Genomic DNA, 24,992 nt, shown 5'->3' with positions numbered 1-24,992 from the left:
TCGGAACTAACTTTGCATAAAGTCAAACAAATGTGCAGTAGTGGGGCTGACCCAGAATGAGGGTAGACTTAGACCATTAACCAAGTCATGCTTATGCGATGTTTTCAAAGAGTAAGAAGCGGTTGTACAATAGAAGAACCATTGACTCCAAACCGTATTGTAAATAAAGTAGACATTTAGATTTAGTTAGTTTGATTATTATTTGTATTAATATCCACACAAATTACCCATGAATAACACTTGTTATGTAGTATTTGGTTTTCTTAAAACACACCAAACCAGTTTAAACAATCAACAAAGCATTTAGATGAAACCATTCTCAATAATTAAATGGCCTTTTCCCATATGGTTTTCCATACGGTGTGTCTTATCTTTGATCATAAGCATAACCATTACTTTGGACATTAAAGCAGCACAAACATAGCCATAATAGCAAAAGTATGTCCAACATGTTATAGTATATTATAGTAATCACTTAATGGAGTTTTACATTCCAAAAGCAACTGATAACACTTAAAATGGAAGGATTTGGCATCGTCTGAACACGTCCTGAAGATCTGAAAGGACTCATTTCAATTGGTCACCTATGTGTCTAATCTGTGGACAGTTCCAAATAGTTTTCAGTCATCCTGTATAATTTTATGGTAGCTAACGTTTAACTTATGTTTAGGTATAACAATCTTTTTCAACCAGACTATCATGAAGCATTGTACACTGTTATTCAATTCCTGAATAGGGATGCCTGATAGCATTCGATCCATTTAATGAGGTGGAAACAGCTGGCACTCTGTTTCAAAGTCACAGCCATCTAGCAGATACTTATAGTGCTCTCTGACATCTTTGTAGAGTGGGGCATAGCCCTTGTTGGCACCCAGGCCTGGGAAGGCTAGGGGCCTCTCGTTCAGGAATGGTTGCAGCCTCAGGCCCTGGTCCCCACAGTCGTAGAGCACCAAGAGCAGGTTGGCTGTGTAGGGAAGCATCTGGCTGGTGCGGAAGGATCTCTGGCTCTGTGTGGCGTAGTTGGTAGAGGTCAGGGCCTCACTGTCCTTAAAGAAGCCTAGGAGGGTAAGCAGGGGCAGAAGTGTCTCGGCATGGCCCACCTGGATGGTAACAGCTTCTGTCACTTTCTCCCCGGATCTGACAGATCACAAGGTACATACAGTGTGAGGGGGTGCTCCTATATGTCCAGTGTTGATTCTTATCAAAAGATCATCAAATTGATAATAAATAAGCTCACATCACATTTAAATAATTAGTACCAAAAAACCTCTGACATTTATGTCTATACCAAAAAAAACGAAGTAGCAAAGTCATTTGTCACTGAATTTACTGCATTTTAAAAATACATTTTAAACGGCATAATTTACTAGTTTACTGAGTGGTTTTATCAGAACTTCTTACCACCTTCCTGCCAAAAATATGTATTTTCTTCATATTGACACAGCAACCAACCTGAGGAGTGCACATACACACAATGCTTGCATCACTATGACTTGCAAAACTCGTTGTTCTGTGGGAACAGTTGGCCTGTTAATCACAGGTAGGAGGAGAGTCACCTGCCCTTTGAACAGTGTGCGCAACTGACTGGTGACTGGATTCATTAATCTCAAATTACACTTATAATTATTTGGTTGGTGCCCTAGAGAAAAAATATTACACATTCCTCTTTCTTTTTACTTTAATTTCACTTTAAAACATCAAGGGAGACTTTGTGAATTTACATTTTCTTTGAGACTTAATGTTTTTTTTTCTAGTGTCTACACTTGCCCTGATGCATTAATGTTTTAAGCAATACAAAAACATCAATCATCTATCTCAGTGTGTTTTAACCAACGGTTATTTGTGCACCGCTAATGTGGATTGAGGTTTTACTACTCTACAAACTTGGGGAAAAAAGCTCTCTGTGTACTGTATGGTATTGCATGTTCTGTAACACACACAATGTGCATGCTTAACTCACCCATCCAGTTTCTTTGAGAAAGATAACACATTTCTGCTGCATCATTGTGAAATTACTGCTATAGTTCAGGGGTGTTGTGTCATGATGAAAATGTGTTCATTTTGTACTCAAAATACACATGCACACAAATACACCAAAGATATATATCATGGGGAAACATCCAGCCAGTTTCATACAGTAATGGGGAATGATGTGTGTGATGTCCATGTTTTTCTAATTTTCTCCTGTAAGTGTCGGTACATGTACATGTATACATTTTCTCAACAAATTGTACTTGACTTAGTGGTTGTATAGTGATAGTGGACTGCGGTGCAACCAAGATATGGTTAACAGTATTTGCACTAGTTGCCTTGCACATGAGGATGAGTGTCCGGTTTGCACAGGCCTCTGAATAGGGCCGTTAATGACCGAAACAGACACTGTATCTGACAGTTAAGCTTTTTTAAATAGCTCATTTCACTGTTTATCCATTTGGTGTGTCACCTAGTCTTTTCCATTGGGATTCCAATAGAATTACATTACAAAATATGTTATGACATTTCTAACTGCACACATTGTATGAAAAGATGAAGAAACAGGAATGTGTACATTTCCCTTTAACCCAGTGCCTTCTATGAATATCCAGAGTGTATACTCAAAGATTGAGTGTGTAGTTCACTGGGTTACCAACAGCCAATTACCTGCTTTCTCCGGCAGCTCTTTCCAGACGACTAAAAACATCATGGAAGAGGATGCAGCTTGTCTTGCTGTTAATGTCGTGACCGTAACCTCTTTTCCAAAACTGCTTCAGATCATTTGCATACTCCAAAACCTAAAGTTAGGGTAAATGCAGCCTTATATTTAATAATAATACTGTGCAACATTGCAGATTGTTAGCAGGGATTTGAGTGAATCTTTCTTTATGTGGTAATATTTAGATATGTGTGGGCCATCTGAGTTTGTCAGTTTGAAGATCAACATTACATACACCCCCATTTAATGTCCAGTAGTTTCTGACATAGGCCTAGATAATGAAGAGAACAGGCCACATTGTAAGAGGATCAGTAGATTATTTTTTTCCTCTAATGAATTTGGTTATGCTTCCCACTGTCTCAGTGGATGTTTGTTTTTTCACTTTAATAACTAGATTAAGCATGTTTAAATCAAGCAAGCATATTTGCTTTACCTAGTCATTACTCAGAGTTATGTATTGAGAATGCTTTGAGATCTCAAAGCATGTGGTGGGATACAGTACCTGTGCGTCTACCTCATCAAACAGTTGACACCAGGGAGAGTTTTCCGTCTTGATTGCAAACTCGTACGCACACAGGTAAAATGCAGCCTCAGCCATATCTTAAGGGGAAAGGTTACAGAATATAGATTCAAGTCTAATTGATATTTTAAGGTTCAGAATTTCCACAGATTCAATAATTGTTAAGAACTTGTTTGTTCATGTGACTTCATGTGACACTTGTAAGTTAACCCACAAATGAGAAAATGTCTCCATCTACTGCCCACTTCCTATTTTTCAAGGAAGTGGTTCTTATGATTGTTTCTTATGTAATACATGTGTGATTTTGCAATAAAAATACAGATGTATAGGTCAATATAAACACAGATCCACTATTGTTATAAGCCCCTGCAATCCAGTAAATGACTAGATAGTCCAGAACTTCGTCATATAGCCTACCAGTCTTTGCACATACTGTAGTCTGACAGTTGGACGGGAGAACAGGCCTACAATAAAGAAGAGAGACAACCCAACATATTCGGCATTTCAACAGCAACTTGTACATAACTGCAATTTATACTGACCTGCAGTGATGCGTGAATAAGGGACAGTGAGTCGGTCTGCAATCTTCTCCTGGACCCTTGTCATCTCTGCCCCCAACTTAAATTTATCCAACTCAGCCAGAGCAGGTGGGTTGTTCTCAACTGTCTCCACAAACTTGGTACAATGGTCAAAGAATCTCATAAGAGCATCGTTAACCTCGTGGTCAACATTTTGATCTATGGAGGAAATTGTAACAATGTCAAAGCAGCAGTTGACAGGTAAAGCAACATGTTAGACAACTGAACAATGATATCTGTAATGTAAATGGGGGTGTGCATTGATATTGCAATTGAATTGTTTACTTCGTTTCAATAGTAAACTCAAATTCCCCAAACGAACATCCTCTACCTTTAATATTCCACAGCTGTGTCAATCCTCCCTTGAAAGCCATAGTGCTGTTCACACATCTGTGCTTTGAGCTTGTCATAAACTTGATATTACCATCTCGAAGCTTTTCCTCGGTTATCAATGAGGGAAATAACTTTGACAGCCTGACTGCTAGATGCCTGTGATCATCCACACCCTTCTGTACTAACCGACCGTCCATTTCGTCAGTGTACCACATTTTCCATTGCTTTATTTCACGCTGCACCTCCTGGTCCGAGACTTCGCGCACGATCAGGTTGTGGAGTTGCCTCATTTTTTTAACATTTTTGCTTGTTGGATATCGTGTACCGTGCCTTACAATCGCGGTCAGATGAATTCCGCGACATTCTGGAGATGGGGGCTGTAAAAGAGATTTGTTTACAGCCAGTATGTCCTCTATCAAGTAGGGATTTACTTCCTCATACCTGCCTTTAGTGCTAAAATATTTTGCAATCACTGGTATATTTGTACCAGTCGTATGGCACGCATTAACAAAAGAAATACTACAAAAGAAATTAGCGACACACACTGTGAAAGAAAAAGTAAACCACATGGCTATGGCGTAGCTACTTGTTCACAACTGAAGTCCTACTGTCCCCGTTTGGAAATAACGTTGTTGTAAATGCCAAATAAAAATCAGATGACCTAACGGTATTTTACCCTGTGTTTCTATGGACTACCAAGCTGTCGTTTCAGAATGATTTGATCCGGAATGGGCTTAAACATAGAATACTGGGGTGTTAGTGTTTTAAACAAACACTGGAACAGCTACTAATTGATTGATTACAATGTTATGCAGGCCTAGAAGGCAAATAATGATTCCTATTTGCTGGTGCATTGACTCTAGTCAGCTTCACAAATCACTATTTTAAGAGTGCTGACAACCCAGACTATCATTTACGGACCAATTGTGCTATTTAATTAATCTATTAATTAATCTATACAAATGGGACATTGTGCCAGAAATTTACCAACACAAACAACAAGATACATTTCTGAATATAGAGCCCTCAAATCAGCAGTATTTAATACCTGATATTTCATGTATTTAATAACTTTAGTGTAGGTTTAGGGCTAACATTATCTAACCCAATGGGTTGGTTCTGTGTACAATATTGGTTGGACTTCCAACAGTGCACGCTTTGCGTAATATGACGATCTAAAACGGACCCTATTTCCCCCTCCCTCCTTTACGCAGATCGTTGGACCCTCGTTTTATATATCATAGTTGAAAGACCATCACGTGTCTAGGCTAAACGAAAGCGGGCGAGACGCTGATCATAGAAAGAGGGGCATCTGTTATGCCTAGACAGGCTTCTGTCCACTAACTGTCCAATTGTGGTAAAAAATTTGAACTTAAAAATAACACGGGAGCGTATCCTACACATGTTAGCACAATGCTATTAAAATTGCACCATATAGGATCCTAGGACACAAGCGTTCAATAAACGGTGCACCGCGAGACGACCCGGACACTCAAAACGAATAGTGAGTCAGATAAAACCGTCTTCCCATGAAAACAACACCATACTAACGTTTATGTTGTACAGGTGATTGTGTTGTAGTGTGTATAATACTAAAACAGCCTTGATAAAGGATTAAGCAATTTTGAATCATACAAGGGAGAAATCTTCCCTGGAATTCTGTTTGCTGGATCATCGTTGCCATATTCAATTCTTGTGTGTGACAGCTACAAGTCGCCGCGATGTGATGTTATGCGGTAAGTAAAAACCTAACGTTAGCTATAGTACTGTAGTAGCTAGCTGGAAAGTATCAGCACCAAAAAACTAATGGACCATCCAGATATATTTGATTATTTATGCATGATTTTGTATTATCTTCTATAACTAAGTAGTCCCCTTTATCATTCATTTGTCTAGCTGTCTGTACTTTATTACATGGTAATTATCTGCTTGTTAACATAATCCCTAGTTAACCTCGCCTCTGCGTTAGCTAACTGTCCTGAATCGACTGGATTCGGGGTAAAGTCTTACACTGTGACGGATAATGCATTATCTTGTATTGACTTGGTTTGTCACCAAAATACACCGTGGTCTTACAAAAGTAAAAGACAATAGACTATTTTAGAAGCGTTTTTATGTCTGTAAACAACACGCCTGCACAGGTAGGCTGTGTAATAAACTAGCATATTGGGTGAGATACTACAGTATACCACCAGGCTTTACAATACTAGTGGTCGAGTGATAAGATAAGATGGCAGTCAACTTACATATAGCGTCAGAATAAATCCGCAAATTTTAGTTCGTATTTTCTTAGGTCATTGTTGCTCACACATCGGGCCAATGTGCTAATTTGCACCCTTGCATCTAATTCTGGTTTGAATGTTGAGCCAACGTAAGTTTATACACACACACACACACACACACACACACACACACACACACACACACACACACACACACACACACACACACACACACACACACACACACACACACACACACACACACACAAGAGAGAGAGAAATACATCATTTACTACTCGTGTCGATATGGTCCTCTTCCTTGAGGAGAGGAACTTTAACAGATCCAAATGTCCCAAACATATCTCTGTTACACAGCGAGACAAAAGAACATATTAGAAACAGTTTGTGCTGTGAATTGGAAACCTAAAAGTTTTTAAGTGTTCAAGTCTATATGGACAGAAACACAGAAAACTGGAAAGATGGAGCTGGGGGGATCAGACAGCATTATGTCAACAAACACTAGAAAGAGTTATTTGGTTAATGTCAGCAGTTCCAGTTTTGCAGACCAAGCCTTATTGCCAAGTGTATCTGACTACGAACAAGCAAACAGGCCCATCTGACTTGACAAGTCAGTGGATGTTTGCATGCTTGCTGAAAAAATGTGATTGCTGTAAGCATAGTTTAGATGAGCATGAGCAAACGTTCCAGCTGTCAACCAACCAACATTGTCACACACTAACTTGCTTATCCCAAACACAGCCAGTATTCAGTAAAAATTTGACTTCTGGCTTGTTTAGCATTTAGCAATTGATTTGACTCTACTTCAGCACACAGCAGGCTTCTCTCAAGAGAACATAATACTATTATAACAGTCAGTTCCGGTCACCTCTTAATTTAAAACCTGTTTAAGTGAATCCCATTTTATGCCCTAGTTTCAATTGCCAGGAATGTCCTTTTGTAGATGAATTTAGACTATGCAGAATGTTGGCAAATCTAATCAAATTTAGAGTTACGTTTTTTTGTTATTCCTTGAATATGTCAGCCTACCTATTTCCTACAAACATTTGTTGGATACAAAACTGTAATTTAATAAACCAACTCACACAGTAAATGTAATTGTCATGTTGTGGGGGGTTAGAAAAACAGAACGCTTTAGAAACTTTAAAATGCAAAACTAATAATACAAATATTTGCCTATGCGGATCACCATGACAGTGTATGTAAGTAGGCTATCCCCATACTTCCTTATTCTCCACCTGTGTTTTCTGAAGTTATTTTCCTGATGCTCTATCCTGCTTACATGCCATTCTTGTTTCCTCCTAGAGAGTGTTTAATATGCAGCAAATTGAACATTTGAAGTGGAGTAGCCTACTTCTGTAAAGAGGAAGTAGGACATTTTCATCTATCTCGTCATTAGTTTACACCTGTGAAGGGGTAAGGGGTAAATGTTGTGGCTTCTGCATCTTTATCCTTGAGGGTCTACAGTATAAAAACAGTTGGGCTATTAGTACAGGTCACCATGTCCTGATTTTTCTTTCTTTTTACAGATTTGGCCTACATAACAAAAATGGTCATAGACATGGATAGCTCAAATATAGATTGTGGCCAGAATAAGGTTATCACATATCAAGATCTATCTGTCTGTGACTGTTTCCTTCAATCTCAAATATCAAGTGACAAATGTGTACTGTCTAAATAAACTCAATTTCATCCCCAGTTGACTTAGCAGCTTATTACCAGCCTATTTCCGGATGTAACTATTTGACATTGCTTGTATCCATAAAGTAGCCTGTAGTGGATGCGTGATATTCCGTTGCCAACGCTATGGTTTAACTTACTAGTTCTAGCAGTACTGCTTGTGCAGTAGAGTAGACCATGTTCTAGGGGTGGAACAATATTTTGTGGAACAATATATCGCAATACAAAAACATTACAATATGTATCGTAAAGTTATGGCAATATTTTACAATATGACGTCCGTTTGATCCTATTGGTTGAGATACCAGTGTGCGACCTACTCTGCACCTGCGTCATGCGTGCATTCATTGCATTCACAGAAATCGCTTGAACTGAGTGAACTAAATTGTATGTACAACAAAGAAAGTGATTGCAAATGTTTCATGTTTTGGAAAAAATCTGTGAATTGAATTTGTTTCATGAAAAATGTTCAAAATATCGTGATACGTATTGTATCGTACTAGGGGTGGAACGGTACACTGAAGTCATGGTACGGTTCATACCGCGGTTCAGACATCACGGTTCGGTACGAGTTTGGTACAACGGAGGGAAAAGCAAAACAAACCAGGTTCCTCTACGAGTGAATACGGGCGCATTGAAGATGACATGTAAATTCCGATTGCGTCAGTGATTTTTTTGGCCCTATTTGTATGTGAATCTAATGGCTGGTTAAGCACTGTAGGGAGGAGAAGTTGGACAGTTTTTTTTGTCTCGTTCCAGTGATTGGCAAACCTGGGTGATGGCGTCGGATATTTTTAGTCATTTAGCACACGCCATGATGCGTTATGCGTTAACATGTTAGATGTATTTCCACTCACATACCACACAACCAGTGACGTGCGGTGATGTCAGAAAGAGGCTAGGCACTGAGTTATGAAAGCCAGATTACATAATTTATTGTTGGCTAATATGTAAAAACAGTAAACGCAGTAAACAGTACAAGCAGTAGCCTACAGCCGCTGACTGTTAGCACAGCCACATAGCCAATCTTTTCTTCATACCAGTCTGTTTGAACATGTTGTCCCTTTTGCTGCAGTAGTCCATCTAGGTCTGGCGTAGACCTCCCTCTTGCTATTAACTAATTTTTTGAATAAAATCGAGCTTGGAGAAATTCCTCAACTCCGTGATATGTCATTTTGACTTGAATTTGTAGCTGGTGTCATGACGTTAGCTGCGCAAATGTCCAGTAATATCTCGATTTTAATTTGTCCATGTTTGATACGTAACGTAGGTGATTACTGGCATAACATATTTACGTGCAAAGGCACAGCAGAGTTGTGCTTTTCAACGTACATGTTGAAGAATACAGGATCGCTTTTTAAAAACATTTTTACGTTTGAATTTTGGCAGGGTAGGCAGTGTCTACCTTGCCTATTATGGAAGCAAATCGTTACCAAAATTCAAATGCAAATGCATTTCCAGAAATGCATTTGCATTTTAAGAATGTGGCTGCATTATTTGACTCATAAATGAAATTAGTAATCATCCTATTTGCATTTTAATTTTCTTCTTCAAGAGTGCTCAATCTTTCACTTAATTAAAATGAAAAAGAAATAGACATTTGAGATTTAATTTTCAAAACATGCCCCAGCAAATAGATACCCAAATTCTATTTGAAATGTAAAATTTGAAAATTAAAATGCATTTCCAGAAATGCATTTTCATTTTAAGAACGTGGCTGCAAAATCGTGACCACAATTCAAATTCAAATGCATTTCCAGAAATGCATTTTCATTTTCAAGAACGTGGCTGCAAAATCGTGACCACAATTCAAATTCAAATGCATTTCCAGAAATGCATTTTCATTTTAAGAAAGTGGCTGCAAAATCGTGACCACAATTCAAATTCAAATGCATTTCCAGAAATGCATTTTCATTTTAAGAACTTGGCTGTAAAATCGTGACCACAATTCAAATTCAAATGCATTTGCAGAAATGCAAAATGAACGAAAAAGCATTCTGAGCGGCGCAGCAGAGTGACGTCAGTAGCCGCTCTTCTTCAACTCCCTGCTGACCGAGCTACCCATCTTGTTCGGTAGGGAGCGGTGTGCACATCTGCATTGCATTACATTGCAAATGTGCCGGGAAATTGATTGAATTGCCGGGTCACCCCGTACACCCAGTATTGTGATACGTATCAAATCAAGCTGAGTGTATCGTTACACCCCTACCGTGTTCATATTAAGTTGTGTTGGTCTGTGTCGATCTGCTATGGTAATAATAAGTTGTCATGAAGCCACAGGTGGGTCCTCATTAGCAAGTGACACCTAACCAGCAGACTGCGGTGTTGCCAAACCACAACTTAAAAATGAGGTTTATCTTTGGTTCCACACTCAGACTCTTAATGATTGGAATCCAAACAGGCAGCGTTTCAATTGAGTTTGCAAACCAGACTGGACCAGCCAGGTAGATAGGCCTGGGCACGTTGATTTATCGCTGCCTCTAATCTCTCAGGGTCCAGAGGTGACAGGTGAGTAATACTGCAGTGTTATGTCAAGACTAAAGGTTTGAGGTTCCTCAGCATGGCACCAACTGTACTCTCCTCAAAGCCCGCACACCACCCCTGTTATCTGTAATAGAGTGCCTTTGTTCAGCGCGCCGAGACTCGCCACGCTCTCCCCGGCCTGCTGTCGTCAGCTGTTGGGCCTGACATTAGAACGAGATAGATTAGAACGCCACTCTGACGGTTTCCCACATCGCTGTCATCAGAGCTGCTGGCACAAAGGCGTTGGATTCAGGCCGAACAGCTCCATGTAGGTGATGCGTTCAGTCATGTCGGTTGGCCCGCCCACCCGCACAGCAGGAGTACATGGAGTACACCCCCCAGGCTTCTGGAGAGATCTGTGACATGCAGCGGTTATGAGAAGGCCACTGGTGTTGTTTGTTTTCGGTCAGATAACTTCTGCCCACTGACCGTGTAGGCTGTGCTGACTAATTACTTTAAGCGTGCAAAGGACAATAGTGTAGGCTATCGCTTTGTGACCTTAAGATAAAGACAGGTCCCTGTTCAGTACGTACAGTCGTCAGTTTTCTGTCGTTTTGCCACTGTGAGGAAGAGGCTGTCTCAGTCAGATTGGCCAGAGGAAAGCAAATGTGTCACTGAGGAAAGGAAGGAAGGAAGGTTGGAAAGAAGACGCCTGTTGGACTGAGCTTGAAGAGCTTTTTGAAAAAGCTGTCTGTTTCCCTTTTCATTATCTTGGAAGATGTGTTGTTACTGTACGCCGTGGTTCCAGTGATGCCTTGTACACATTGTTTTCAACATCCCCTTATTGACCTCAATTGCCTATTTCCTCAGTGTAATGCCATAGAAATCCAATCACACAGTAGAACTGCCCCGTACTTTGCTGTAATGGTGGATGTGGATCTGTTGTTTGTTCATAGAGCAAAGGTCTACACACTTTCTCATGTTGGTTTTCATTGAAGTGTGAATGACAACATCACACAGTCCATGGCGGTCTAAGTTGTGGTCTGCGATGTAGGTTTGGTGTGACCCAGGAAGGACAGTAATGAGTGATATGTTTCTGTTAGCCTACTTCTGCAGTGGTGTGTGTGTGTTGTGTTTAGTATCTATGTATGTGTTTGCGCGGGGCTCAAGCCAACGGCTCAACGCTAGGCGCTAGGCTACAGCTGCAGACTGTTAATATTTAATGTCCAACTGCTACCTGGGCTGTAAATATTTGTCCAGTATTGTCTGCACACGAGGCAGTGGACCGGTTGTGAAACGATACAGGTGAGGTGACAACTTGATATTCTCACCCTTTTATTACAAGTTGAGTTCTGTAATAGGAGACTACTGTGACAGTTTTCCAATAAGGAGATGGAATAGGGCAGGTATTAAATTTTTTTTTAACCTGGGACAGACTTTGAAAAAATGAAACTTTATTGTTTACTTTTACTTTTACTTTATTGTTTACTGTATTAGCAATGGATACCTTTCAAACTTTCCTGTGTGAGTCTGTCAATTCGCTGTTTGCGTGGCACCTTATCTGTAACTTGGTGCTCGGGGCTGAATGTCTGAATAAAAACACGAATGACCTTACAGTGGTGCAGTGGGCATATGGCAAGTAGTACTGTGATAACTTGCACACAGAGACATGCGCATGCATGTGAAGCGCGTGTAGAGAGCCTTCATGTGGAGCCCGGAATGGGTGGGGTTATCTCCAGAGACTACATAGACAGAGAGAAAAATTTAGACTCCTCGAAAGAGAAAGAAACTGCAAAGAGGAGGGGAAGAGGGAGGGGAACTGAGAAAGAGAGAGGTGGCCCGTCTCGGTTGGAAGGTTTCCTTTTGTCAGTGTCATGTGTCATGGACCTGCAGCTTGAAGAGAACGCGCGGTGACTAGAAGTAGGTAAGGTTCAAGGTTTTTCTTGGCATAATTCATGTTTGAGCTCAGACATCAGACCTGTAACTTTGGGCCATGGGAATTGGCGTTGCTCCAGGAACCCTCAATCAACCCTCTTTCCCAGACTTTTTGTTTTACAACTTGTTTTTGACATTTGTAGCTGTTCTGAACTCTACAACTGAATCAGCTTCACGTCTGTGTTCTCAGTGGAGTTCACCCACCACCGTGAAGTACACATTTAACTGAGTGAGTCAGTCTGTTTCCTTGCAGGGTGATGCCTGTGTTAAGCAGGGTTGTGAACTGTATGTGCTTATTTAGACTTGGCATGCCGGTGAGGTCAGACATGTTGCCTTTAGTTTCCCGTCCAACAGAGCTCAGAAGGGTTGGAACGTGTGTTATTGTGATGTGATTTTTTCCAATGCAGTTTGAAGCTCCCTGACTATTTTTCTTTTGACAGAAATAATCTTTAGAGTGGTAAAACCTGTTGAAAGAAGAGTACCATTTATTGCCGTACTTCTACAGCGTGGATTTAGAGTTGATACGAGAATGATGCCCCACCCTTCAGATGTAGTGCGATATCTATGAGGGAAAGAATTTGTGACTTTTTCTCAGAGGCAGATGGCTTTGTGTGTGTGTGTGAGGGTTCTGTCGTTAACCCTTTGAGTTCCCTCCTGTCTGTGTGTTCCTATTTAGGTAGGAGAAGTTGGTATGAGGAGGAGGTGTGGGGGGGTGGGGGGTGGGTGCAGGGCAGCAGGTGTTGTTTTTGTACCGTTGTTTTTTTCCCAGACGATGCTCATGGTAACCCCCTTATTTGGTGACCCGAGAGAGTTTGTCTAAGACCATGACAAGAGAAGTCCCTGGCGTTTTTCTTGCATCATGTGGAGGCTTGAGGGTGTCGTCTCGTGTATTGCAAAAGATGTACATGGACGGTAAATCAATTTCCCATTAGATTTAAAGTAGCATGACATGTTCTCTGGGGCTTTAAAGTCATTTACGATCCCCTGGTTCATTCATTTGGGATTCTCCATGCTCTCTCATGGTAGCAGCGCCACTGCAAGGGCACAGCAGATGTGTGATCTGTGAGTCAATAATGGAGTGCTTGTAAACAGGGACAGTGTGGTTCTTCGCTTGACCAACATGTGTACACACACACACAAACATACGGGTCAGCTGGACCCTTTGCCTAGTTACCGTAGCCTGTTATCTCCACTGTTGTGTAAATAGGAATGACAAAACGGTTGTCATGGTTTCCAACGAATTCTGGAAGTAGTGCTCACAACAAAGTCCGGCAGAGAAGCCAAAGCTCGGGGGTTGGGTGTGTTCAGCATTATAGTTCACTGCGTCTCGGTGCCGGCCCACATTTCCAGTATCTTAGCCCCTGCGGAAAGACTCTAAATATCAAGAGGATTGGGGGTTTTCTGCAGTGCCAGGAGGTACACAGTAGGCTGACTGTGTCTGGAGTCTTTTCCTGGTGTGCATCCTGACTCTCCCGCTGGATATTTCCGTAGGCTGTCCTTAACCCTGGCGCCCGCGGTATTGGATCAAAGCTGCCCGTCGGCAAATCAAGTTTGACTTAAGGTTGAGTGAGGTGGAAGGTTTGTCCTCATCCTCCGTATGCAGGTTTCCTGTGTTGGAGTCCCACTGGGGAAATAAGGGTAACATAAATAGCATGTTTGTTGTCACCCCTACAAGTTGTGCTGAGGTCTGCTGGATTATCAACACACTGATTACCCTTTAAGATGATTTATGGAGCAGAGGTTCTCTACATCCTCCCCCTGACTCGATGACAACCATTGTCTTATCTCTCTCAATATACACACGCTCAGTCACGTACCCGCACTCAGACAAACATACAGGGATACACACTATGTGTATCCCTGTATGTATTTGTATGTGTATCCACATACAAATACCCACATGGGCACACACACCTAGCCTACTTCGAACCCATTTCACACGGTCACCTCCTAGTTTCAATTGTTGCGGTACACAATGAAACGAACGTTGCATTCACCTTCAAACTGGGTGCTGCAGACTTTTCTGTCAAGTGGAGCCTCCGTTGGGTCTCGGATGACTTCAGATCAGTTTAGTTTGAATCTGTTAGTGGGCCCTGTTTGGGGATCCTCAATCTGACCCTGGATCAAATGCACTGTGTATCTAAACACCATGAATAATTGTTGTGCTGTGATTGGCCTTGTGGAGCCTGTAGGCTGTGCTGTCTGACTGCCTGGTTAGCTGGCTTGCTGTCTGACTGGCTGGTTAGCTGGCTTGCTGTCTGACTGCCTGGTTGGCTGGCTTGCTGTCTGACTGGCTGGTTGGCTGGCTGGTTTCCCACTGTCAGGCATGAGTGGTAGAGCTGAGCTGTGCTCGGCACGGATCGTCCAGCTGGCTGATTTATGAGTTCTTCCTGCCCCCACAAGCCTCCTTGTTCCACCCTCCAGCCTATCAGCCTTGGCCCCCATCTGAACCTGGCTCTCCCTGGAACACAAGCAGAACCAGCGTGTGTCCATCGCTGTCAGCATGCTCTATAAACAAACCGCTGCCAGAGTGGAGGAGCTGGACAAGCAGTGTGTGTGTGTGTGTGTGTGTGTGTGTGAACTGTCTTGAGACCTGATTGCAGCTGAGCACTCAAGGCCCAGGGAGAACTTAGTGGGAGGTAACTCAGCTGGGAGATTGGAACCACAGTGGATGGATATGCTTTCTGTGTGATTTCATTTTATCACAATGTTGAAAATGGATTGTTGAAAATACTTTTTTAATGGTTTTACAGTATTCTGGAAACTCATATTGAGGGAAGGTAACAGGACAAAGAACAGGGTTTGGGTTTGGCCTGGAGATTGGCCTTTGTGTTTTTTACGGGAAAACAAGAATCGGGTTTTGCAATGAAAGCGCATGATATCATATCCCAGGCTTGTTTGTCAGTGGTTTTCATAAAGGTCAAAGCCACACGGGATGTTTATCAGTTCTCTGAAAACTCTCGACTGGAGAGATCAAAGAGGAACGTCTGCTGGATGCCTTTGTATCTATTTGATGTATCTTACATCGGAACTGACATTGCTTTCAAGTGACCTTCCGCAAAGTTAGCTAACAGGAATCAAGCAGCTGAAATTCTATTAAGTACATTCAATATTTGTACTGGATATCAGTTGACTTCAGTATGTTGTATTGATTGAACTGAGCAAATAAATGACTGATACAGATCACCTGCCCCTTTACTATGGTAGAGGAACTACTCGGATTAATCTAAGGATGCCAGGAGTAGCCTACAAGATTATCAAACAGACAAAAGACTGCAAACCTGAAAACAGTTCATTTAGCTCATCTCTAGCAGACCCTACCTGTTAAAACCTGACCAGAGAGATTCAAGGTCGGCTTTTCAGGCTATACCCCTGTATTTGGTCGTCCTTTCAGACAATTGTCCGCCCGTCTGTGTTTAACGTCTTTGTTTATGTCCTTGTGTAGGACGGAGGCACACGGGAAGCTCAGTAAAGTGATGAGGTGAGCGAGGACGGAGGAGGCTGAAGGAGCTCTCTACTACCCGCTAAAGGCTTACGTGAGCAGCCACTGCCTGTGTCCTATCCCCAGGAGGAGACTGGGTCCTCTGGGTGAAATCCCTCAAATGCTCCAGAGGCGCCATGAGCCACACCTGGAGAGGCCCCCTCACGACTCCATAGACTGCCCTCGCTCCTGCACCCCCTCCCCCTCCATCCCGGGACCCCTCTGACCCCCCCCCCCCCCCCCCCCCCGCTGCCCATTGGACGAAGATGAAGAGGGTGGGCCAGTGGTCGGCGGAGGAAGTCTCCCGTTGGCTGAACGAGGAGGGGATGCAAGAGTACAACGACGCCCTCCACCGCGCGGACGGCCCCGCCCTCCTGCGCCTCTCCGAGGCCGACTTCCAGACTCCGCCCCTCTCGCTCGTCTCCTCCGACAACGGACGCCGGCTCCTGGAGCGCCTGGAGACGCTGTGCGTCGAGACCCACATGGAGGCCCACCAGAACGGGCACGCCAACGGGCACGCGGGGCTGCCAAACGGCACCGGCAAGCCCCAGAGGAACGGCTCGTCGTCGGCGTCGGGGCAGAACGGCTACCGGAAGGACATGGTCCACATCCCCATCCCCATGGGCGACTCGGAATACTTGGTGGCCTTCCCCTCCGAGTGGGGGAAGACGGGCGTGGCCTTCCTGTACGCCGTGGTGTGCTTCGTCACCACCACCGTGGTCATCTCCGTGGTCCACGAGAGGGTGCCGGCGAAAGAGCACACGCCGCCACTCCCGGACAAGTTCTTTGACCTGTTTGACCGGGTGGAGTGGGCCTTCTCTATCTGCGAGATCAACGGCATGCTGCTGGTGGGGCTCTGGCTGCTGCAGTGGACCCTGCTCAAGTACAGGTACGAACGAGGAAACCCCGGAAGCCTTCTGGGGCGGGTTTTCTGGGAGTGGGGGGGGTCCGAGGGACCCGCTCAGAGCAGCTCTCCAGAGCAGCGACTGTCCACAACTGTCGTACTTCTAAAGTCTGGCTCACTTGGCTCAGTGGATCTTTCTAGAGTCTTCTGAATGATTCGCCTTGGTGAGTTACCCTCATTCTCGCCTCCTTCTCCATTCTCTCCTGTGTCCAGGTCGATCATCGGACGTCGATTCTTCTTCATCGTGGGGACCCTTTACCTGTACAGGTGTGTCACCATGTACATCACCACCCTGCCCGTTCCAGGGATGCACTTCAAGTGTTCTCCAAAGGTATGTACACCGGCTCTTTCCCCTAGCTACGGGGGTCTTCGTAGCTAGGGGTCAGACCGTCAGCTCCGAACTGGCTCTGGTGCCTGCCGTTAATCTCATGAAAATCACAGCACAACCGTGGAATTCTGATGTCGACAGACCCTGCGTTAGGGATGGGGATCGTTAATTTTAATAGATATCAATACCATTTTCGAGACGGCGTAACGATCCGAGTCTTTATCGATACCACTATCGATACTTTTCTGGGGTGAGCTTGAGCTAACCACCATCTAAATGAATGAAATTGGCAAATGTTAAACATAGCAGCATCCATACTACCCACGCCACACTTTATGTAAACAAGACACTTTATGTAAACAAAATTACTGAACAACATTTATAACAATAACTTAAGTAAAACAGATGTCAAATAGAACAAGGGGAACGTGTTGCTCTCAGGAGGAGGCTGGATAAAAGGAGCACATATTGGCACAATGGATCCTGGCTCTGGCTAAATCTACAATTGTCAACTACAGATGTACTATCCACAACCTGGATGAGTAAGTAGTATAAATGACTGTGATTGGTTGGTCGACAAAAAGTGACATTGACAAGCCGTCATTGTTCAAGACTTTATGAAAAGTTTCAACAAAAGGCTAGCGGTCTAGCGAAGTGACCAGCTAACCAAACCCAAACCTTCCTTATCTCATCCCTATTTTGTTCTGTCTCTGTTATTGTTTAACAAGATGCTTAAGCAGCCCACAGAGCCATGCTCCCGGTGACTTATGTTTTGAATGATCAGCAGCGGGGCAGGGGAGGCTAGTCTTTACTCACACACACTGACTGTGCTCATAAAAAAAAAAAAATCTGGTTTGCGCACGCATCATCCCCATCCCTACCCTGCGTCCCTCTTTGCGGTACACAGATCTTAAGAGAACTTCACAAGAGCTGGCGTGTGTGTGTGTGTGTCTGAAACGTAAAAAGAGATGGAAGGCTTTTTCCCACATCCCTTTTAAACAAGAGTTATCTCCATGTCCTAGTAACTTCTTTTGAAAGTATCAGAGGATCTGAACCATCACCAACCTCCAGATCCACATAGTTAATCGTCCATGTGTAAAAGGTCTCTCTCTGTGTTGCCAGAGGCCGGGGGGGAGGGGGGGGGGGGTAGATGTTCAGCCCCCTGTACCTAAAGAAAGCTCCCTCTGTACACCCTGGGTTTGGTTTCCTGTTGAAACACTGCTCTATCTGAATCAATGCAACTCCCCTTCCCCCCCTTTCATGGACAGACCTGCTGTGTGGCAACTTCCTGTTCGTGTGTGTGTGTGTGTGTGTGTGCTTTGTTGTGATTGAGTCATACCTTCACTAATCTTGCACTCTGCACCTGCTGCTCCCGCTAAGTCTTAGACGATGCCTGTTGGTTTAATGTTGTGTAAACGTCTTATTTTGTCACGTGACCAAGTCACTGGAGCTTTGAAAAAGATAGCTGCCAGGGTGATTAAATAGTGCCTGTTGTGTGTGTGTTTGTGTGTGCGTGCGTGCACGCGTGTGTGTGTCATTCCAGCTCTTTGGAGACTGGGAGGCTCAGATTCGGAGGATCATGAAGATGATTGCAGGCGGGGGCCTGTCCATCACCGGCTCTCACACCATGTGCGGAGACTACCTGTACAGTGGACACACCGTCATGCTAACGCTAACTTACCTCTTCATCAAAGAGTGTGAGTACGGCATTTCAACCCATTCCTCCGTTTGCTGAAAATGCTTACTGCTTTTTTTTTGGGGGGGGGGGGGGGGGAGAAAGAACGAATAGACAGATACGAATCTAATCTAGGAACACTTGTATTTCACGTGTTGTACTGTGAAAGGAGAGGGAAATACAAAACTACCATCGTGATAATGCGTTCTCACTGCGTCTATCTCACTGTCAGTTGTCCAGGCAAGAGCCCTCTTTCTCTCTCGAATAACAATAGTCCTTGGCCCTAGGCTCTTTTTCTTGTCTTCTCCTGTTCTCTCCTGTCCTCAGCATAGAAACGCAGAGGCCTCAGAAAGGGATAGAGGGTAAGAAGCTGATCATATGACCATGATAAAGAATGGACTCTACGTACGGCATTGCCCTCTTTGCAACATTTCAGATAGCGGAGATCGAAGGTTCAGCAGTCCATTACCTAACAGTTTGATAGCAAAGCTTTGATGGCAAAGCTCCACCTTAGTCGTCTCCTAAATCCATTCACAACAGATATGTCTCCTCTCAAATATGTGTTTTGGTCCTTTCTCTGCTAGAATGATTCCTCCCACAATGCTTTATCCACAGTGTTTCCTGCGTTGTGTAGGCCTCCCTATGCTGTTGTTACAAAGATTTGAGAAAGCCATTGCTTACTCAAGCAGGAGGAAGGATTAGTCGATTTAGTCTGTGTGCATTTTGTGTAAACAATGCTGTCGGTGTCACATAATGTTTTTTTAGAAAAAGCTTTTGCGCAATCAAAATAATGCTGCCGCTATGGTTGAGTTGTGCAGTACAGTAGGGACATCTAGTGGATTGAAGAGGAATTGCTTTTCTTGCTTTTCATGATAGTTTCCTGACAGGTGGATAGTTATAACTAACTATAAGTTATGAATCGACTCTAGATCAAGAGGTCACCGTGCAAATTCCTCCTGTGCATATGCTAAATTAATATATGCTAAATTAATAAATTACACGATTTGGTGTCTACTAGATTAACTGTGGCACCATGACTTCAATAATCCTCTCTCTTCCTGTTTGTGTTCCAGATTCCCCTAAAAGGCTTTGGTGGTACCATTGGTTGTGCTGGAGCCTGAGTGCCGTGGGTATTTTCTGTATCTTGCTGGCCCATGACCACTATACTGTGGATGTGGTGGTGGCCTACTTCATTACCACTCGCCTCTTCTGGTGGTATCACACCCTGGCCAACCAGCAGGTGGGTACTTCCACTGGACTCAACCAGTCCCAGTCCCTTTTCATCCCACGTTTTAGTCATTCAGATGGAAATATGGGCAGAATTCCATTATGGTAGAATCCATTTTCACTTCATGGTTTTTAATGTGGTTCATTTGATGCAGTCAATATACATAGCCATACATTGACATGTAATACACTACCTCTCAAACAGGAATGTTATGCTTATTCTGATATTATAAGTTACAGTATCGTTTTGTGACAGGTTTTTGACTGTTGTAGCAAGAAAACACTTAACCCTGATAACCCCTTATATTTTCTTTTCTTGTGTGTGTTAAGTCTCTGAAGGAGACCTCACAGAGCAACCCCTTCTCCAGGGTCTGGTGGTACCGCCTCTTCCAGTACTTTGAGGAAAACGTCAAGGGCATCGTCCCTCGGAACTATCAGTTGCCGGTGTCGTGGCGAGCGCCGCTGTGGAGCAGGGGGGTGAAGTACAGTAGACTTGACACTCAGTGACCCGGGTCACGTGACAGAGGTGGAGGCTGTGCAAAAAGACTACTAAAGTGCTGCTCTGACCAATGGCAAAAGGCTTGACCGACCCGGCGCTGTTCCCGTCACTGTAGCTGTACTGTCTGACTATTTAATGTCCAACTGGCTAGCACTGTGACCCTTCTCTTCCTCTTTGGTTCTCAACATCATTTCTTTCGGTTTGTTATTTCTTTGTCTTTGGGGGAAAATGTGGTTTTTAACGAAAACTGAGAGTACTACTTACATCATCATTTTGTTCTCTTTTTTTTGGGCCACAATGCAATTACTTTTTCTTTTTTTTTTGCAGATCTGGTTAGCATTTGAATATCATGTTTAAGTTGTTTTATTCGGTTAGGCATTCCCTTTAGGGGTCTTTGTTGTTGTTGCAAATATGCATGTTTGGTCCTCCATGTTCTTATAAGGTCTACTACTAAGTGCAAGCTGTGTCACTGAAATGTTCATTTACATTTAATAACCAAAATGCCATAAGCAGTCACTGAGAGTTTCAAAACTTCTTTTCTAACAAAATTGTTTTTTTGTAAAATATCCTTGTGCGTTTCCAAAAAAACAACAAAAAAGGATTTTTGTAAAATATTTCAACTTTATTTTTCAAAAACAAATGTCCAAAAGAATATTTTTAGATTTCTACTTTTTTCAAAACAGAAAGCTGAGAACAGAAGAATCTAAAGTGGTATTTAGCATTGTTCTAGTGCCTTCCTTAGCTAGCTTGATTGTACTACCTGTGTCTGTGATCCTCTGCCTCTCGTGTTTCTGTCTGGCTGTCCACACTGTGGCGTCTAGGGCAGTGAGCACTTAAAGCATAGTCTTGTTCGCATGAATGTACAAGTAATATTGCCAGCCTTATTTCAAATTTGTCTTCCCACAATTAACCACAGTGAGATGAGTAAAAGGTCCTGTTTGTTCATGGCAGCATACTGAAATCAGTTTTTTTCCTGGTCAGCAAAGATTATTATGACAGAAGCAGCTGACTGTTAACTTGATTGTTGACACCCTGGTGATATCCTGAATATCACCCAGTCTTGACTGTGATGATGTTCTAATCGGGTCCTTGCGAGTCATTGTTGTACTTCCTTTAATTCTCACTAACTTTTAACAAACCTATGATTAATGTAATTATCATGTTGGTTGTCTCAGATCTCTGGAACTTAATGGTGTAGTTGATGGACTGTTCCTGGTTGCTTAAGGTTGGGGCTAAAGACTTGGATCTACTACTGCAAGCCTTTGATAGAAATCCAGTCCCTTCCCTGATGTCTAGCAGCTATGAGGGGAGCAAAGCAGCGTGTCCATCCTGCTGTCAGGCACAGTCACAACAGTCATCCTCATGTCATTGTAAGGAGTCATCAGTCTTGTGTCTTTACACATCTAGGGTTAGTTTAATAGGAGTCAGGTCATGGTGTGACTTGTGCCCTCTCCAAATTGGTTAGTATCGGGCTCTGAGAAAAATGTTAGTTGTGTGGAATGCAATGCCAAACCAACTACAGTCACTACTACGAGCTGGTCATTTGCCAAAATTGCAAAGTGGTTCAGGAAAAATCAGAGCTAGGACAAAACGTTAATGTAAGGTGTAAGAACACAAGACTGGCAATGTCCTTCTGTAGCATGATCTCCATGAATGGGAATTATGGTCTTTGTTTATGGTTGTGGAGACAGTTGCACGTGAAATTCCAATAGGGCTGTGTAATAAAAAATGGCCCAAGCTCAATTACCTTTTTATGGCTCAACTAATGACACAGCATTTTATAAACTAAACTGAAGGCTGAACCTGAGCAAGTTATATCATTGTCACGGTTAAGTTACCTTCAAATAGGTATAACAATTTGAATGGTATTGATTGCAATTCTCTCAGTTGTCCCAAAGAAAGGCATCACTAAAAGGAATTGGTGAATCCTGCATTGATATGATATGAAATTTGCAATGACTGTATGGTAGACATACTTAATGTAATGTTGGTTTGGAAGGTGTTATAAACCCTCTTAAACCTAGTTTAGGCTTAGTTTTGTTATCTATGGCATGAAGATACAGTATACTGTACTTTGACCGCTTGCTAGTACATGTAAAACCTACTGTAGCCAATGAAGGATGTCTACATGTACTGGAGGCTAACCTAATGCTGATCCCTTAAAAGCCATCTATACATGTGATGTGAGCGAGGTTGGATAACGTTCTTCTTCCTGTAACATTGTTTTGTTAACAGAGGGCAGCCACCAGTGCTGGGATGTTGAAACCATTTCAGAAATCCTTATTCATGTGTTGCAAATCCAACACACGGGGCCAGAAGTCCATAAGAGGTTTGCTCCATGTGCTGGACAGAAAATGGGTACCTAGAGAATTTCCAGATCATGACCTTGGTGTGCATGTATTTTTGTGTTTTAGAATGGTTGTAGTCTACATGTCTAACTCCAGTGTTGGAAGACAGACTTGTTTGCCAAGCAAGCTGGGAAAAAAATGTTATGAAAGTTAATGTATTTCTGTATGTTAATTTTATGTGAATCAGCAATTCATGTTGTAATTTCTGTTGTTTATTATAATGTGTTTACCAGATGTTTTTAAGATGTATGCTAATTGAATATGACAGAGGAACCTACCTGGAAAGCTTTCCAATAAAGCGTTTATTATTCTGTATTTCAGTCAGTGTTATGTTATGGTGTCCGTCGATAATTTTCATGTCAGTTTGGTTTCTTGAATTGACCATTGACACTGCCATGATGACCAGTATGGAACAGTGCACTAATTAGCCACTAGGTGGACACAAAGACTTGCATGGCTTCAATCCAATACAGGTTTCTACCACAGTGAGGTAGCATCTTTCATGTTCTGTCATTTTAATAGTTTGGGAAAAGGTTGAAAGACCTGAAATCAAATTAATTGGATGAAAGAAACAGGAGATGGTCTTTCATTTTCAGAAAATGGCATGGTAAAATGCATGGTTACAAACCTGAAACTAGTGTTAGAAGTCACAGAACTATCCATATTCTTCCAACAGATTTATCTACCCCTGTTTTATCTGTTAATACCCCACAGATGAAACTGGCCCTTCTAAATGTTAGATCACTAAATAACAAAACATTTCTAGTTAATGATCTGGTCAAAGAAAACAACTTAGACTGCATCTGTCTAACAGAAACCTGGCTAAACAATGACACGGCAACAGCAACTTTGATAGAAGCGTGTCCGCCTGATTACAGCTTTCACCAAGTTTCAAGGACATCAAAAAAAGGTGGAGGAGTCGCAGCTATTTTCTCCTCTAAACTGTTGTTCAAAATCACTGAGCTAGGTGAATTCACATCATATGAATATCTTGCTATAGAGCTCAAAACCGAATCAATACTTTTTGTTATTATATATCGGCCACCCAAGCACTCGCCAATATTCATACAAGAATTCTCTGAACTATTATCACTATGTGTCACTAGATATGACAAAGTAGTTTTAAACAGAGACTTAAATATCCAAGTAAATAAAAAAGCAGACCCAAGAACTATTGAGCTCTTAAATCTCCTTGACAGTTTCAATCTAACTCAACACATAACAGACCCAACACACCGGCACGGAAACACACTAGATCTAGTGATAACAACTGGACTAAATATCAATAATATTTCAATAACTGATCTACCCCTCTCAGACCTTCATTATATACTTTTTAATGTGGAAATTATCCTAACAAAAACCAAAAAAGAATTCTTAGTCCATAGAAGATATTTAGACGATACAGCTATGATGACATTTTCTGAACAATTTGCTCTATATGAGCCGACTAACCATGATTGCTCTCTGAATGAAATGGTAGAGAACCTCAATGATGCACTATTATCTGTGTTAGACTCTGTTGCACCACTGAAAACCAAAAAGAAGTGCACAAGCAGAACCTCCCCATGGCTGAGAAATAAAAATGTTAGTGAAACGAAAAGAAAATGCCGTGCAGCAGAGAGAAAATGGAGGAAAACAAAGATCACTATCCACTACAATATCTACAAAGATACACTAACCACCTATAACAAAACCATCCGTCTAGCAAGGAGAGAATATTTCTCCAACATTATTACAGAAAATGCCAGAAATTCCAGAGTTCTTTTCTCCACCATTGACCAGCTGCTAAACACTGTCCCTGCCCCACCTCCATCCTCAGCAGTTAAATGTGAAGAGCTTGCTTTGTTCTTCAAGAACAAAATAACTTTGATCAGAGCGAGTATTATTAATAGTGGGGTCGAAACTGACATCAGTAGATTCTGCAACATAACCATGAGCACATTTACCAAAATTGTCAGCGAATCTAACTCCACAACCTCAGATATTGATCCTATACCCACAACATTCTTTAAGCGAGTGTTTGACAGTGTCTCAGGTCCGGTGCTAGAGATTATAAACACATCCCTTAGAACTGGCGTCTTCCCAG

The 24,992-nt window shown here is 42.4% G+C and overlaps 2 protein-coding genes across 7 annotated transcripts; one reads left to right on the top strand and one right to left on the bottom strand.

Annotated features, from left to right (window-relative positions):
* Positions 1-457: 457 nt before the first annotated feature.
* Positions 458-4,760, bottom strand: LOC134022336 (multiple inositol polyphosphate phosphatase 1-like). The gene is made up of 5 exons (XM_062463781.1): positions 4,122-4,760; positions 3,755-3,949; positions 3,195-3,292; positions 2,641-2,771; positions 458-1,137 (listed from the first exon to the last, which is right to left on the bottom strand). The coding sequence occupies exons 1-5, from the start codon at positions 4,690-4,692 to the stop codon at positions 762-764; spliced, it is 1,371 nt and encodes a 456-aa protein (XP_062319765.1). The 5' UTR covers positions 4,693-4,760; the 3' UTR covers positions 458-761.
* A 689-nt stretch (positions 4,761-5,449) lies between these two features.
* sgms1a (sphingomyelin synthase 1a) lies at positions 5,450-23,218 on the top strand. 6 transcript variants are annotated; one of them, XM_062463818.1, is made up of 6 exons: positions 5,450-5,627; positions 15,887-16,811; positions 17,040-17,157; positions 18,698-18,851; positions 19,903-20,069; positions 20,387-23,218. In XM_062463818.1, exons 2-6 carry the CDS (start codon positions 16,189-16,191, stop codon positions 20,561-20,563), a joined length of 1,239 nt encoding a protein of 412 aa, XP_062319802.1. In that variant the 5' UTR covers positions 5,450-5,627; positions 15,887-16,188; the 3' UTR covers positions 20,564-23,218. The 6 variants fall into 6 exon arrangements, with proteins under 6 accessions (XP_062319802.1, XP_062319797.1, XP_062319800.1 ...); XM_062463813.1 differs by lacking the exon at positions 5,450-5,627 and adding an exon at positions 5,655-5,859; XM_062463816.1 differs by lacking the exon at positions 5,450-5,627 and adding an exon at positions 11,615-11,811.
* The last annotated feature ends 1,774 nt before the right edge of the window (positions 23,219-24,992 follow it).

Source organism: Osmerus eperlanus, chromosome 6 (assembly GCF_963692335.1).
Source record: "Osmerus eperlanus chromosome 6, fOsmEpe2.1, whole genome shotgun sequence".
NCBI classification, from domain to species: Eukaryota; Metazoa; Chordata; class Actinopteri; order Osmeriformes; family Osmeridae; genus Osmerus; species Osmerus eperlanus.
This window is presented reverse-complemented; position numbering and strand designations above follow the sequence as displayed.